The sequence below is a fragment of the Rhinopithecus bieti genome, unplaced genomic scaffold, assembly GCF_001698545.2.
Source record: "Rhinopithecus bieti isolate Rb0 unplaced genomic scaffold, ASM169854v2 scaffold_65646, whole genome shotgun sequence".
Lineage (NCBI taxonomy): Eukaryota > Metazoa > Chordata > Mammalia > Primates > Cercopithecidae > Rhinopithecus > Rhinopithecus bieti.
This window is the reverse complement of record NW_016825020.1, coordinates 130,142-147,217: the sequence shown is the minus strand read 5'-3', so window position 1 is coordinate 147,217 and position 17,076 is coordinate 130,142. Positions and strand designations below refer to the sequence as shown.

General features: G+C 40.5%; 1 protein-coding gene across 1 annotated transcript in view; it reads left to right on the top strand.

Annotated features, from left to right (window-relative positions):
* CSE1L (chromosome segregation 1 like) overlaps positions 1–14,088 on the top strand; it is a 47,925-nt gene extending 33,837 nt beyond the window's left edge. Inside the window, exons 15-25 of the mRNA XM_017862767.1 lie at positions 2,164–2,300; positions 3,429–3,532; positions 6,138–6,235; positions 7,367–7,517; positions 7,657–7,865; positions 8,851–8,948; positions 9,043–9,128; positions 10,155–10,236; positions 11,346–11,492; positions 11,945–12,176; positions 13,555–14,088. Of these exons, the coding sequence (XP_017718256.1) occupies positions 2,164–2,300; positions 3,429–3,532; positions 6,138–6,235; positions 7,367–7,517; positions 7,657–7,865; positions 8,851–8,948; positions 9,043–9,128; positions 10,155–10,236; positions 11,346–11,492; positions 11,945–12,176; positions 13,555–13,644 (1,434 nt within the window). The 3' untranslated portion in view covers positions 13,645–14,088. The remainder of the gene's footprint in view (positions 1–2,163; positions 2,301–3,428; positions 3,533–6,137; positions 6,236–7,366; positions 7,518–7,656; positions 7,866–8,850; positions 8,949–9,042; positions 9,129–10,154; positions 10,237–11,345; positions 11,493–11,944; positions 12,177–13,554) is intronic.
* The last annotated feature ends 2,988 nt before the right edge of the window (positions 14,089–17,076 follow it).

Genomic DNA, 17,076 nt, shown 5'->3' with positions numbered 1-17,076 from the left:
TAATTTTTAGAGAACGTGTAGTTTTTCTTCTGATTCTTTTTTTTTTTTTTGAGACAGAGTCTCGCTCTGTCGCCCGGGCTGGAGTGCAGTGGCCGGATCTCAGCTCACTGCAAGCTCCGCCTCCCGGGTTTATGCCATTCTCCTGCCTCAGCCTCCCGAGTAGCTGGGACTACAGGCGCCCGCCACCTCGCCCGGCTAGTTTTTTGTATTTTTTAGTAGTGACGGGGTTTCACCGTGTTAGCCAGGATGGTCTTGATCTCCTGACCTCGTGATCCGCCCTTCTCGGCCTCCCAAAGTGCTGGGATTACAGGCTTGAGCCACCGCGCCCGGCCCTTTCTTCTGATTCTTAACGCCTAGGTCACTTTAATTGTACTGAGAAAAAAATCAAAATGTGCAGTCATCTTATTCCTTTGATGTCTTTGCCCAGTAACAGTGGTGCAATCTTGCAAAATATTTTAAACACACAAGCAGGAGTAAAACAATATGATGATTACTGAAATAATCCTCACAAATCTTAAAACTCCAGGCCGTATTTATTTATACATACATATACAGTGGAGGTACTCCAGGTGCTCCCTGCCCAGTCAGTCCCTTTCTCTCTGTAGGTAATTACTGTCATGAATTCAGTGTATTTCACACCCATGTAAGTGCTTTTCTTATACTTTCACTACGTGTTTATGTTTCTGCAAAAATTATTTAGTATTCTGTAGGTTTTAATTTTTTTTTGTTTTTAGATGGAGTTGTGCTCTCTTGCCAAGGTTCAAGCCATTCTCCTGCCTTAGCCTTCCATGCTGGAACTGCAGGTGCTCACAAATTTTTGATAGAGACAGGGTTTCGCTATCTTGGCCAGGCTAGTCTCGAACTCCTGACCTCAGGTGATCCACCCGCCTCGGCCTCCCAAAGTGCTGGGATTACAGTCATGATTCACCACGCCTGGCCTAGGTTTTAAATTTTTGTTTATATAAATGACATCATACCGTGGGTTTCATTTTTTTTTTTTTTTTTTTTAAGACAGAGTCTTCGCTCTGTTGCTCAGGCTGGAGTGCAGTGGCATGATCTCAGCTCACTGCAAGCTCCGCCTCCCAGGTTCACACCATTCTCCTGCCTCAGCCTCCTGAGTAGCTAGGACTACAGGCGACTGCTACCATGCCCGGCTAATTTTTTTTTGTATTTTTTAGTAGAGACGGAGTTTCACCATGTTAATCAGGATGTTCTTGATCTCCTGACCTCGTGATACACCCCCCTTGGCCTCCCAAAGTGTTGGGATTACAGGTGTGAGCCACCGCGCCCAGCCTTTTCTGTTTTATTTTGAGAATGGGGTCTTGCTCTGTTACCCAGGCTGGAGTGCAGTGGTGCGATCATAGCTTACCTCAGCCAGGAAATTCTGGACTCAAGCGATCCTCCTGCCTTAGCCTCCCTAGTTGATGGGATTACGGGCACGCTCCACGATACCCTGTTACATCATGACTGTTTGTGCTTAACATCGTTTTTGAGTTATTCATTTAGTAACTAAAATGATCCACCTACGTCAGCCTCTCAAGTAGTTGGGACTACAGGAATTCACTACCATGCCCAGCTAATTTTTTATTTATTTATTTTTAAAAATAGAGATGGGGTCTCGCTATCTTCCCAGGCTGATCTTGAGCTCCTGGGCTTAAGCGATTGTTCTACCTTAGTATCCCAAAGTATTGGGATTACAGACAGGAATGAACCATGATACCCAGCAGGCTTTTCTAGTTTAGAGTAACGAATATTTCAAATTTAGAGGTTTTTAATGAAGATTGTTCTTATATTTGTTGCTTTTTGGGGGTGGGGAGAGAACAAAAGAGACACAAAAGGTTAAATAACTTTTCAGAAATATCTGCTAGTGATAATTCTTAAGTTTGGTGAAATCTTAGTCTGCTTCTCTGTGATATTATTCTGTGGTATGTTGATTTTTCTACAAGATGTTATCCTCATAGTTTTGTGCTCTGAAAAGGAGAATTTAGAAAGTGGAAATTGAACCATTATGTGCAAGTAAAAGTTTTGATTTCTGGGCAGCATCATCTATTAGAGCTTAAAAATAGCAAATTGTTTAAATCAACAAGCCCTCCTCTTCCAATTGTCTTTTACCCAAATATGGAATCATTGCATTTAGAGCATGTATATTATTGTGTTTTTTAGGTGCCAAAAGAGCATCTTTTAGTCTCGATTCCTCTCTTGATTAATCATCTTCAAGCTGAAAGTATTGTTGTTCATACTTATGCAGCTCATGCTCTTGAACGACTCTTTACTATGCGAGGGCCTAACAATGCCACTCTGTGAGTATTTTATTCTAAAGTTTTTTAGCCTGGGATAGGGGCTGTACTGTGCTGGTCAAAGATATCTCTGAATGTTTTCATAATTTCACTAGCAGGAAAACAAATGTCTGCTTTTTATTCATTTATACTCTCTCATTCTAAAAGGATTTGAGGCTGCTTACCAAAATAGCTGCATTATGACAATACAATTAAATAAACTGGAGCCGAGGAAAGTAACTGGAATAAAGTTAACAAACAGAAATGTGTGTCAAAGGATCCTATATAGTAGTTAAAGAAATTCCAGATTTTATTTGGAGTCTCTTAGCAGCCAAGGCAAAGAGGGAAACTTGGGGAGTTAAAATTTTCACAGTGTCTATGAGATTAAAATTAAAGCAGAGGATACTGTACAATAGTAGTAGTGGTGTTCTCAGCAACATCATGTAACAGTTATTTTCATGTGGCTATTTGCATAATGTCACTTATTTCTGAGATATGACCTAACCAAATGAAAGTAATTCACTAGGGGCCAAGAAAATAGCTCTTCTGGCCTAAACTAAGGATGAAATAGAGAGGAATGGATGGTCTGCCTGTCTTTCAGGCCACTATTCAACAGTATTATTTCTTGAAATTAAGCTTTGGGTAAGAGATGGAAAACAGTTCTAGGTTCTTTCCTTCATCAAGAACTTGAAGTACAGATACTCTCAGTGGCCAATTAAGAGTAGAAAGGACATCCTTTGAGGTGTGTCAAGCCAGTACCTATCTTCAGACCCAGAATTTATACAGAAAATAGTTCTGAATCTTGCTCCACCTCCAAAAAAAAATAAATAAATAAATGATGGAGACCCCTGAGATTCTGAGTTCTGTTCTCAGTGGTAATAGATACAAACCAGGGACAACTGTTGCAACTTTAGATGTTGTTGGGTTTAGCTGGCTTTTTGGTTCAGTTGTGTTTGGTTCTCGATGTGCCTTCTTAGGAGCTTAACATGAGCCCATATAAAAAAATTATTTTCCTAAACTATCTATCAATTGTCAGTGGTGGGAGATGGCTCAGTTTTATGCTGAGAAGGGTGACATAGTGGTTGCCAAGGGTAATCCGCAGTGACAAGCTCAAGACTTGGTAGTGACTGAAAGCTGTTTTTTCATCTATAGCTTTACAGCTGCAGAAATCGCACCGTTTGTTGAGATTCTGCTAACAAACCTTTTCAAAGCTCTCACACTTCCTGGCTCTTCAGAAAATGAATATATTATGAAAGGTAGGCTGTTTCCCTGGTGTGCAGACTACAGGTATCTAATCTCAGATTGTAAGGGTAAGTATAACCTGAGTTATACTTCAGGTTATACAGTCTATGAACCAGATAATGTTTACCAAGGAGTAAGTTAGTTTAGGTATTTCAAAATGAAAAACGTTATCTTGCTTACTGTTGACAGTAATTTTTTTTTTTTTTTTTTTTTTTTTGAGACAGAGTCTTGCTCCATTGCCCAGGCTGGAGTGCAATGGCTTGATCTCAGCTCACTGCCACCTCTCCCTTCTGGGTTCAAGTGATTCTCCTGCCTCACCCTGCTGAGTAACTGGGATTACAGGCGCGCCCTACCATGCCTGGCTAATTTTTGTATTTTTAATAGAGAGAGGGTTTTGCCATATTGGCCAGGCTGGTCTCAAACTCCTGATCTCAAATATCTGCCTGCCTCAGCCTCCCAAAGTGCTGGGATTAGAGGCCACTGCACCTGGCCAACAGTAATCTTAATTTGATATGGAACCTCTCGTTACAGAAAATGTAGCAAAGCCCTTTTTTTCTTCCCTAGACTGAGTTTCTTTAAGGCAAAGAAGAGATCATGCAACATTTATTAACTGCATGTTCATCTTGATAGGGGCGAAATGTGGGTGCCTGTGGTAGACTCTATACAAATCGTCTTCTTACATACTGCCAAGGACACAGGCAGCTGTATGCATCCAGAGGCCGGTGTATCCATCCACCAGGCACTACATTAGTTGGGTGTCCTGGTGCCAGCTCTGAATTGAGAGACAGTCTCACTGTTTTTCACTGTTGCATCCCAAAAGCCTACCACATTGGGTCATAGGAAGCACTTTTCAGAGAAACTCCCTGATCCTTCCAGTCTGGATCAGAAATCCTAGAGTGGATGTGTGTGTCTGGGTGTATGTTTCCAACACTGTCCTTCCCCCAACAATGATGTGTAATTACTGCTGTTTAATGTCTTTTTTTTTTTTTTTTTTTTTGAGATAGAGTTTCACTCTTGTTGCCCAGGCTGGAGTGCAATGGCGCAATCTCAGCTCACTGCAGCCTCACCCTCCTGGGTTCAAGCAATTCGCCTTCTTCAGCCTCCTGAGTAGCTGGGATTATAGGCATGTGCCACCATGCCCAGCTAATTTTGGATTTTTAGTAGAGACGGGGTTTCTGCATGTTGGTCAGGCTGGTCTCGAGCTCCCAACCTCAGGTGATTCACCCGCCTCGGCCTCCCAAAGTGCTGGGATTTCAGGTGTGAGCCACTGTGCCCAGCCTTGATGTCCATTTCTATGAAGCCAACTAGTTTGTGGTCTTCATTACTGTGTTTTTAGGGTATGTAAGTATACACAGTATGTAATACCTTCTCTGTACAGCTGTATGAGTGAATGAAATAATTGTGCGCCAGCCTAGTGGAGGAGCACCAATTTATCCTCTAACCCTTTTAACCCAGGTCAGGGAAAGATTTTCTCTAGGAAGTGATGTCTAAGCTGAGATGTGACCTAACCGAATGTTAGGTGTGAGGGATAGGTAGCAATCTGTTGAAGGATGGATGAGTCTTTGGCTCTGGTAGAAGAGGAAACATTTATGTGCACAGTTCAGGAGGCAAGAGCAGATGGCTTTCTATCCTTTCTACCTGGCATGTATTTGGGGCTCTGCTTAGTAAACATTTATTTTGGAAATGTTATTTGTGGAAAGAGCTTTCATACATTTTTAGCTGACAAATTTCTTTTCTCCCATGCTTCCTATTTTAACCCATTTATGGTCTTACTTTTGAGCAATATTTTTGCAATTTGGACTCTGTGGCTTTACATGTATTTTTAGAATTTTTTAAGGCTCCTAATCTCCCTTTTTTTTTTGAGTGAGGTGGGTAGGCAGTTTTCTCTTTCAGTTTCCTGTAGTGTGAGATCATGTTTCCTTTAGGCTAGGGCTAAACATTTTCTGATGCTGATTGCTTTTTTTTTTTTTTTTTTTTTTTTTTTTTTTGAGAGAGAGTCTCGCTCTGTCTCCCAGGCTGGAGTGCAGTGGCATGATCTTGGCTCAATGCAACCTCCACTTCCCAGGTTCAGGTGATTCTCACACCTCAGCCTCCCAAGTGGCTGGGACTACAGACGTGCACCACATACCTGGTTAATTTTGCTATTTTTAATAGAGATGAGTTTCTCCATGTTGGCCAGGTTGGTCTCAAACTCTGGCCTCAAGTGATCCGCCAGCCTTGGCCTCCCAAAGTGCTGGGGTTACAGGTGTGAGCCACCAAGCATGACCTCTGCTACTGATTTCTAAGAGAAAGAGACCCCCAAACAGTTCTCTCAGACTCACCTGCTCCATTCATGTCAGCTCACTGTTTCTTCCTCTTAGCCTCTTTAGTTCATTATTTTTTAAACCTTGAGCCTTCTAGAAATACTTATTTCTCAGCTAAATTTTGTTGCCAACCCCTGTCCTAATTTTAAAAGGAAGGGAAATTTAGATTATTTTTAAATGTAGAGAGCTATCTCGGGGTTGTCTAAGCATCTTAAAATTTAGTTGATGAATTAGTGCGCTTTTTTCCCCCCAGTCGCTCTCTTATTCTGAAGTTTAACTAAACTCTATTTGTTTTTGCTGTTTTTATATTTTACAGCTATCATGAGAAGTTTTTCTCTCCTACAAGAAGCCATAATCCCCTACATCCCTACTCTCATCACTCAGCTTACACAGAAGCTATTAGCTGTTAGTAAGGTAATAGAGCCAATTTTGAAAGTGGGGTTCCTTTTTTATTTGCTCCAAACTGTTTGGGCCTCAGAACTCTTTGGCACTACGTGAAGCTTTAGAGAAGGTCTATGAATTCTTACTGACGAGCCGCTAATGTACTTTTCTGAAAGTGGGCATGCTGCTAGATTGGAGACATAATAGCAGTCACCTTTAAGTGTATGCTAGAAGCTTGAATACATTTTCTTTCTCATTACAAAAGTAACATGTTTATTGTAGAAAAAGAAAGTGCAGATGATCCAGAATTACCTTAGAGTTAAGTAGGCTTTGCACTAAATGGATATAAAAGAGGCTATCTGGACTTCCATGAAATGATGATTAAAATTCCTTTGTGTTTTCTTCCTTACTCTTATTTCTCAAAAGGAAAGTTTACTCTTTGATCAAAATTTTACAGATACTTAGATTCATGTTTATTAACACTGTTTTAGAAAATAAAAAATCAGTTTAAGGCTGACAATTCCTTTTTAGATGCTATTCTTGATCTTATGAGAATTAGATCAATTCATAGGAAGTGTTGGAGGGATTTTGGAGAACAGAGTGATTATTGTTCAACTGAGTAAGGGTCTTTGGATTATAGGGCCTTGAGGGATGGAGGGGGAAGGGAACCCAAGTCTCCACCTCCCATATGTATACAATCTCATGTTCTGATCGAGTCAGATTTGTATGCTAATAGCCTTCGAAGAGCTTGTTTAAAGAAAAATGGGGTTTTGTTGCTTAAAAAGAACATAAAAAAACTACTCATTTGGGGGATCATCACTCAGTAGACATAGACATTGCGGCCCACAGAAGTTAAGGCTGGTGGCATTACTAGAACTTAGTATTTCTTCTCTGCAAGGGCACATGGGTTTAAGACAAGTTACTTACAGCTCTGGGAGCTGAGGTTTGTATAAGCAACTCTGTTAACTCTGAAGTATTTTTTTCATAGTGGACTTTGGGCCATTAAAAAAAATTCAAATGAACAAGTACTAGATTGTTGTAATTGGTGTTTTTTTCTTAATTTTGATTTTTAAAAAATAAGATGGCCTCTATTTTAAATGTGTTTTATAAAGGTTAAGTGTGGATTATTAGCATAATTGGCTTTTTTTTTTTTTTTAATTTCAGAACCCAAGCAAACCTCACTTTAATCACTACATGTTTGAAGCAATATGTTTATCCATAAGAATAACTTGCAAAGCTAACCCTGCTGCTGTTGTAAATTTTGAGGAGGCTTTGTTTTTGGTGTTTACTGAAATCTTACAAAATGATGTGCAAGGTAAGTTAACGAAAATTATTTTCTTTGTAATGGAATGAAATTAACATTGCTATAAAATGCAGCCTGCCTAAGCGATGTGGGCCTTTTGTGTCAGCCATTCCTTCTGAAGCTCACAGCTCTGTTTTTATTTTATCAACAGAATTTATTCCATACGTCTTTCAAGTGATGTCTTTGCTTCTGGAAACACACAAAAATGACATCCCGTCTTCCTATATGGCCTTATTTCCTCATCTCCTTCAGCCAGTGCTTTGGGAAAGAACAGGAAATATTCCTGCTCTAGTGAGGCTTCTCCAAGCATTCTTAGAACGTGGTTCAAACACAATAGCAAGTGCTGCAGCTGACAAAATTGTGAGTCAGTCAGGTTTTGATATAACTGTAATTTTATAAAGTAGCTTGGAGAAACTGGGGATGGCAGATGTTTGGAATTTTTTTATTTAAAATAAATTTAAGGCTGGGGGCAGTGGCTCAAGCCCACCACTTTGAGAGCCTCTAGTGGAAGGATCCCTTGAGCCAAAGAGTTTAAGACCAGCCTGAGCAACATGGTGAGACCTATCTCTACAAAGAAAAAAAAAGCTTTTTAATTAGCTGGACACAGTGGAGCATGCCTGTGGTCCCATCTACTTGGAAGGCTAAGGTGAGAGGGTTGCTTGAGCTCAGGAGTTTGAGGCTGCAGTGAGCCATGATCTCACCATTGCACTCCATCTTGGGCAACAGAGCTAGACCCTGTCTCTTAAAAAAATGATAATAATAATAAGGGAAATAATTACTAGGAAATGTTATGGTATGTTTTATTAGAATTCTATATCCTTTACTTATTTATAGCCATGATGGAAAATTGTAAAAACAGAGCCAAACAGGTTGATTTTAAGAACTTAACTTTGGTCAGGCGTGCTGGCTCACATCTGTAATCTCAGCACTTTGGGAGACTGAGGTGGGCAGATCACCTGAGGTCAGGAGTTCAAGACCAGCCTGGCCAACATGGTGAAACCCTGTCTCTACTAAAAATAAAAATTAGCTGGGTGTGGTGGCGCATGCCTGTAACCCTAGGTACTTGGGAGGCTAAGGCAGGAGAATCATTTGAACCTGGGAAGCAGAGGCAGCGAGCCAAGATCACCCCATTGCACTCCAGCCTGGGCAACAAGAGTGAAACTCCATCTCAAAAAAAAAAAAAATTTACTTTAATAGCTATGTGGGAGGAATTTTTCCCCATATGTTCCAGAAATAATTAAAGAGAAAAGGATAATTAGATTATTACAGACACATATCATGTTTAACTTTTTGAAGAATTATTCCTGTTTGTTAACCGTTTGCTCTTGGATCTGATTTCTTACAGCCTGGGTTACTAGGTGTCTTTCAGAAGCTGATTGCATCCAAAGCAAATGACCACCAAGGTTTTTATCTGCTAAACAGTATAATAGAGCACATGCCTCCGTGAGTATGACTACTTTGTGCATTTATTCAGAAATTTTGTTAGGTGCTCATAAAAGTGCTGAATTTATATTGTTGATTTTTTTAAATTCTTTAGTGAATCAGTTGACCAATATAGGAAACAAATCTTCATTCTGCTATTCCAGAGACTTCAGAATTCCAAAACAACCAAGTTTATCAAGAGTAAGTAAAATCATCTGGATGTTCTGCAGAAGTAATGAAAGAAAGTAGCTAAAACTCTTAGACTTTATGGTTGCAGATAAACTTTTTATCCGTTTTAAACTTTATGCAAAAAATACTTGGCCACGTGTGGAGGTTCACGCCTGTAATCGCAGCACTTTGGGTGGCCAAGTGCGGCGGATCACCTGAGGTCAGGAGTTCAAGACCAGCCTGGGCAACATGGCGAAACCCTGTCCCTACGAAAAGTGCAAAAAAATTAGCCAGGCATGGTGGCATGTGCCTGTAGTCCCAGCTGCTTGGGAGGCTGAGGTGGGAGGATCACTTGAGTCCCCGAGGTTGAGGCTGCAGTGAGCCAAGATCACACCCACTGCACTCCATCCTAGGTGATAGAGTGAGACCCTGTTTCAAAAAAAAAAAGAAAATATTTTAAGGGCCTGGTGCAGTGGCGGTGGCTCTCATCTGTAATCCCAGTACTTTGGGAGGTGAAAGTGGGAGTATTCCTTGAGCCCAGGAGTTAAAGACCAGCCTGGGCAACATGGTAAGACCCTGTCTCTGCAAAATAGCCAAGCATGGTGGTGTGCGCCTGTAGTCCCAGCTACTCAGGCGGCAGAGGTGGGAGGATCACTTGAGCCTGGGAAGTTAAGGCTGCGTGAGCTGTGATCACGCTGTTGCACCCAGCCTAGGTGACAGAGTGAAACCTTCTCACAAGAAAAAAGAATAGTTTAAGATGTTTGTGTTCTCCAAACATTAAGTTAGTGTCAGTCATATTGTGTTCCAGAGGTTGGTTTATGGTTGGATACCAAAACATTTTTTCAATAGAGAGAATAATATAAGGAAATATAAATCAAAGAGAGATGGCATGTAAAGGTCTATGATAGAAAGGCAAGTTTTCTATTTATTAGAAGGCAAGTATTGACGCCACAGCCTTTGGATGTTAATGATTATGCATAGGTTTATTTTGCAGACTTCTCAATTACCACTTTAGTGTGTGAGTTCTCTGTGTTGATATTCTGCATCTTCTTTCAACAGGTTTTTTAGTCTTTATTAATTTGTATTGCATAAAATATGGGGCACTAGCACTACAAGAAATATTTGATGGTATACAACCAAAGTAAGTTTGTTTTTATTATTTTTTAAAGGAAGAAAATGTTTTGACTTTTTTTTAGTACTAATCAGTATCTCTGTCTTATAGATGATGTTGTGATTCTTGGTATGGAGATAGTATCTGTGGTTTTCAAAATATTCTTAGGTATTGGGTGTAAAGAAAAAGTAATCCTGGCCCAGCGTGGTGGCTCACACTCGTAATCCCAGCACTCTGGGAGGCTGAGGAGGATTTAGCTCAGGAGTTTGAGACCAGCCTGGGCAATATAGTGAGACCCCATCGCAAAAAAAGAAAAAATATCCTGAAATCATTTTTCTAATCCTCTAGTTAGAGGACCCTCTACACGCTGGCATTTTCCACAGCCAGTGTTCTGTATTATGTTAAATGGTCAGTGTTGTCTCCAGGAGCCTTCCTTATTCAAACTAACAGCAGAAAACACCACATGTTCTCACTCATGGGTGAGAATCGAACCCAAAAATGTTAAAACTAGTTGTTTCTGGGTGGTGCGATGATGGGTGATTCTTTTTTCACTCCTTGCTCCTCTCTTCCTTTTTTTTTTTTTTTTTTTGAGACTGGACACGTGTAATTTTTAAAGAAAAAAGCAGAGAGGTCTAGGAATGGTGACTCACGCCTGTAATCCCAGCACTTTGGGAGGCTGAGGCAGGTGGATCACTTGAGGTCAGGAGTTCGAGATCAGCCTGGCCAACATGGTGAAACCCCATCTCTACTAAAAATACAAAAAATCCGCCGGGTGTGGTGGTGGGCACCTGTAATCCCAACTACTTAGGGGGCTGAGGCAGGCAAATTGCTTGAACCCCAAAGGTGGAGATTGTAGTGAGCTGAGATCGTACCATTCCACTCTAGCCTGGGCAACAGGAGCGAGACTCCGTCTCAAAAACAAAGAAAAGATTATGGCATTTGGCTTCAGGGTAGAGGTGTGATGGGATTTTTTTTATGTTTTGACTTTCAGCCTCTTCAGCTGATCAAAAACAGCAGTCTTGTTATTTAGTAATTTATTATATTCGTAAGAAGTAACTGAGTGTAAATAACATCTAAGCATTTTACTATTTCATTATAGTGATGGTCTAATATTGAGTGGATTTATTTTGCTTTAATAGAATGTTTGGAATGGTTCTGGAAAAAATTATTATTCCTGAAATTCAGAAAGTATCTGGAAACGTAGAGAAAAAGATCTGTGCGGTTGGCATAACCAAATTACTAACAGAATGTCCCCCGATGATGGACACTGAGTATACCAAGCTGTGGTAAGAACTTCGTTTTAATGTTTTTGTAAGTTATAGCTTCCTTCCCATATGACTGCAAAATTAACAAAGCTTAGTCTCTTGGGGGACAAGAGAATTTTGGTCTGATCTCAGCTTATCCACAAGCTACCATCAGATCCAAGACATGATTTCTGGATCCTTCTGGGCCTAGAATGATCTTTTTTCCTGCTTCTTTTTCAGGGGGATTTGTGGACCCCTTTAGGAGTCTGATCTAGGTTATCTCTAAGACAGTTTTATGACAGAAGCCCAACTAAACTGACTTACCTTTAAGGGGAAGAACTGAATAAGCTAAGAAAAGAACCATCTTAATTTCAAAGGTCCCTTTTTATTCTTGAGACTATGAGTCTGTAATTTTGTGTCTCTGAGCAATTGCTGCTTTTAAGTCTTCAGGGTATTTTCTTGACCTTTTTATCTCTTGCTTTCTTCCAATCCAGGACTCCATTATTACAGTCTTTGATTGGCCTTTTTGAGTTACCCGAAGATGATACCATTCCTGATGAGGAACATTTTATTGACATAGAAGATACACCAGGATATCAGACTGCCTTCTCACAGTTGGCATTTGCTGGGAAAAAAGAGCATGATCCTGTAGGTCAAATGGTGAACAACCCCAAAATTCACCTGGCACAGTCACTTCACAAGTTGTCTACTGCCTGTCCAGGAAGGGTAAGTGTGTTGTCAAAGAACTCTGTGATAAATGGAGACTTTAATGGGAGGGCAAAAGGATAGTAGTTGTTCTGGTGTCTGTTTTCATTGGTGGGCATAATAAAACTAAATCTTATTGAGTTACAGCAAGCTTATTTTCTTTAATTAAAAACACTGAGCCCTTTTTTTCTTGTATTATGTACTACAAATATATTTTAAGTGAATGGATTTAGGAGTGAGAACAGAGGAGGAAAAATCCCTTTAATAGAAATGTGTTTATTTCCCAAATCGAAGTAATCCATCTGTTATTAAAATGTGGTAGCATTTTTTCACTTTTATTTTGATTTTTATTTATTTATTTATTTATTTATTTATTTATTTATTTATTTATTTATTTTGAGACAGGGTCTCACTCTTATCCAGCCTGGAATGCAGTGGTACAATTATGGCTCACTGCAGCCTCAACCTCCCAGGTTCAAGTGATCCTCCTGCCTCTCAGCCTTCCAAGTAGCTAGGACCTACTATACCCAGCTAATTTTTTATTTTTTTATGGAGACAGGGTCTCCCTATGTTGTCCAGGTTGGTCTCAAACTCCTGGGCTCAAGCCATCCTTCTCCCTCAGCCTCCCAAAGTGCTGGGATTACAAGTGTGAGCCTGGCCACAGTTATTTTTTTAATTGCAGCATACTCAGAAATTAATAGATCACGGCATAAACCTAATAATGGCTATATAGTTGCATTTTGTCAGCACTTATTATAGAGTTCTTACATGTTACCTGATAAAATATATATTTTTCAAGCCAGACACACTGATTTATGCCTGTAGTCCTAGTGCTTTGGGAAGCCAGGGCTGCAGTAAGCTATTATGGTGCCACTGCAATCCAGCCTGAGCAACAGAGCGAGGTCCTGTTTTTTGAAAAACGTGTGTGTAGGGGGTGTATATATATATATGTATATATTTTTTTCATTGTATTATTACGGAGACTTTCAAACATACATAGAAAGAGCATAATGAAGCCTGCATGTACCCAGCTTCAGTAATTACCAGTATCTTGCCAATTTCGTTTCGTTTGTTTCTCCTTTTATTCTCTGTATTGAGCAAGTCTTAGACATCATATCATTTCACCTGTAAGTACCTCATTCTCCATCATTAACCAGTAAGGACTTTTTAATTAACCACAATACCACTATCACACCTAATAATAGTAATTCCTTATGGATCTATTCTTTAGACCTATTTTTGAAGGCATTAAAGCAGTTGAGTTTCTGGAGAATCTTTGGATGGTGATTAATGATTGGCTGCTCTTCCCAGACCTATGGCAGCTTTCCCGTAGAAGATGGGGTTTGTATTGGTGCACCAAGATCTCCAACAGCCAGTGTGTGTTTCCCATCTCTTGTAGGTTCCATCAATGGTGAGCACCAGCCTGAATGCAGAAGCGCTCCAGTATCTCCAAGGGTACCTTCAGGCAGCCAGTGTGACACTGCTTTAAAATGCATTTTTCTAATTGGCTAAACCCAGATGGTTTCCTGGGAAATCACAGACATCTGAGCACAGCTGCTTTAAAACAAAGCAAGTTTTCCTTTTGAACTTGTCACAAATTCCGTCTTGTAAAAGATATTAAATGTTGCTTTAACCTAAACCTTGAGCAAATTAGTTGGTTTGTGTGATCATACATTTATGTGGGTGGCTTCTAGTTTGCAACTTCAAGGGACAGGTATTAATAGTTCAGTGTATGGCATTGGTTTGCGTTGAATATTTGCACGGTTTGGATAATCTTAAATTTTGATGGACACTGTGGAGACTTTCTGTTACTAAATCCTTTTGTTTTGAAGCTGTTGCTATTTGTATTTCTCTTGTCCTTTATATTTTTTGTCTGTTTCTTTACGCTTTTATTGGAAATGTGAGTAAGTAAAGAATTACTTGCGTTACTTGCCAAGCAGTGCACATTTCATAGTTTTAAATCTCTAATCAGCAATAAAAATCCTAAAATATGTACCTAAGAACATCTTAAGGACAGGTTTTCGGTGCTCTCTCATGCTTTTGTAAAAATGAAGAATTTCTTTAAATTTCTCCCTTTTCCTTTCCTGGACTCTATAAAATCCTAATTTCTAAATCATGTAAACTCAGATTATTTAGTCTTTTTTAATATGGGGGAAGGGGCATTAATATAGATTTGGGACTTATTTACTAGAATTTTCTATAGCAGTTCCTAGGTGGCAGTGTGAGTTTTGGGTAGGTGGCTCCTCTGGGAGAAATGCTCTGCCTGGCTTAATGGGGTGGTGGTTGAGAGTACCTGAGACTGTGGGCGTTTGATCTCTTTCATCTCTGCTCTTCCCTGGAGAGTGGCGGTTACTTGGAACTTTTCAAACCCAGACACCTTAGAACCATGTCATCCAGTGGTGGATCCGGCAAGGATGCCTGGTGAAGTTGGTTGCACTGGCTCCCTCCCTTGGCCTGGCCTATGGAATTGTATAGCATTCGTTTTTGAGGAATGAAGAATCAGTATCTAAATTTTGTGAGGCACAGTTTATTTATGCTGGAATTGTTCCTTGTCCATTCAGTGTAAACTGGAACTTTTGTCTTCCCAGCTCAAGTGATTTCTCACAGGAGTTTCGATAACCCTCTCTCCCCCCTCAATATGGAGTCTTATTCTGTTGACCAGGCTGGAGTGCAGTGGCACAATCTCAGCTCACTGCAACCTCCATCTCCCAGGTTTGAGCAATTCTCTTGCCTCAGCCTCTCAAGTAGCTGGGATTATAGGCATCCGCCACCACACCCAGCTGATTTTTGTATTTTTAGTAGAGATGGGGTTTCACCATGTTGGTCAGGCTGGTCTCAAACTCCTGACCTCATGATCCACCCGCCTCAGCCTCCCAAAAAGTGTTGTGATTACAGGCGTGAGCCACTGCGCCCGGCGATATCTTTTTTAATTTTAGGCACTTGACTTGAATGGTTTTTGTTTCCTTTTTTTTTTTTTCTTTTTTGAGACGGAGTCTCTGTTGCCCAGGCTGGAGTGCAGTGGCATAATCTCAGCTGACCGCAACCTCCAACTCCACCTCCACCTCCACCTCCCAGGTTCAAGCGATTCTCCTGCCTCAGCCTCCTGAGTAGCTGGGATTACATGCACACACCACCATTCCTGGCTAATTTTTGTATTTTTAGTAGAGACGGGGTTTCACCATGTTGGCCAGGCTGGTCTTGAACTCCTGACCTCGTGATCCGCCTGCCTAGACCTCCCAAAGTGCTGAGATTAAAGGCTTGAGCCACTGGGCCCAGCCACTTGTTGTTTCTGTAATGTTGCATGAGAAATTTCAAGCTATCTTAAGTCTCTTTGAACCATCTACTCTTTTAAGTGCTTTGTTGTTGTCATTGGTTTTGACACAGTAATGGGAATACTACATTTTACATTATTACTTTGGCTTAAGTGGTCGTTGGTGGAGATACTGAGATATTACTGGAATCCATTTTTAAGCCACTGGGATGGACAACAGGGAATTGCTGGTGATGGTTTCTGTATGTTTTTCGCTCACATGAGCTCCTTAAGTATTTATTTGGCTTCGCTCTTGCTGAAGCTGCTTGTGAACAGTGAGTCAGTGCCCAGCAGATACCGTTCTGGAGGCTGCTTGATTCAGCATATTAAACTCAGATCGTGTTCCAAACGTTTTCCTTCTTCAGTTCAAAAGGCTGAGTAGTAGATGGTGTGCCTTTTAAAATAGTTACTGAACAGCAAGACTAGTACATTTACTTACTTTACCACAGTTCATTAATTATCAGATAATTTTTTTAAATGCCTTCTACTGAAGTTGCTTATTCAATCATCCAAGACAGTTTTTATATCTGGCTTTAAAGATTTTAGGACATGGTGGACAGAAACTGCTGGAGTGGTTCTTTCACAAGCCTTAGTGACTGTAGCTCAGTGGTGATGCACACCACTGTGATCTTGAGCAAACGATTTGAACTCTATGCCTTTATTTTCCTCTTCTGAAAAATGAGCATAGTATTCACCTTCAAGGTGGTTGTAAGAATGAGATGATGCATGTAGAGTACTCAAGCAGAGAACCTATGCAGAGTAAGCACGCATCAGGAAAAGCTGCTGGGGGAGCAGAGGACTTGGCTGGGAGGAAGCGTTTGTTACGGAGCACATTTGCCAGTGTGCTGCATCCCTGGGAGGCGAGAAGGCTTTGTGGGGAAGAGTCCGGGCATGGGCGGCCCCACCCACACCCCAGGATGTTTTTACAGAAGGGAAGTATTGCCAGTTTCTCATCAGAGCTAGGTCCATTCCTTCTCCATGGTATTCAATCATGTCTTTCAACAAGCTGATTAATTGAGTTTTAAAATTATTTTTATGTATTTTTTTGAGACGGATTCTTGCTCAGCCCAGGCTGGAGTGCAGAGGCGTGATCTTGGCTCACTGCAACCTCCGCCTCCTGGTTTCAAGTGATTCTCCTGCCTCAGCCCCGAGTAGCTGGAATTATAGGTACGCACCACCACGCCCAGTTAACTTTTGTATTTTCAGTAGAGACAAGGTTTCACCATGTTTGTTAGGCTGGTCTCAAACTCCTGACCCCAAGTGACCCGCCTGCCTCAGCCTCCCAAAGTGCTGGGAGTACAGGCGTGAGCCACCGCACCTGGCCACCGAGTTTTTATTTTAAATGTATTTTCTTTGTGGGAAACTTGGAAAATACAGAAAAAATATTTAAAAATTAAAAATCATTCATATTCCAACCTACATTAAGCATTTTGGTTCATTTGAGATCACTCTGTATATAGTTTTTTTAACAATATTTACTTGGTAAACATTCAGTGGATATATGTGATTTATCATTAGGATATTTCATTACCAGATTATGTATTTGTAGCCATTGTTGAATGTCTTGGAGGTTTTCTTTTTTTCTTTTTTTTTTTTTTTTTTTTTTTTTTT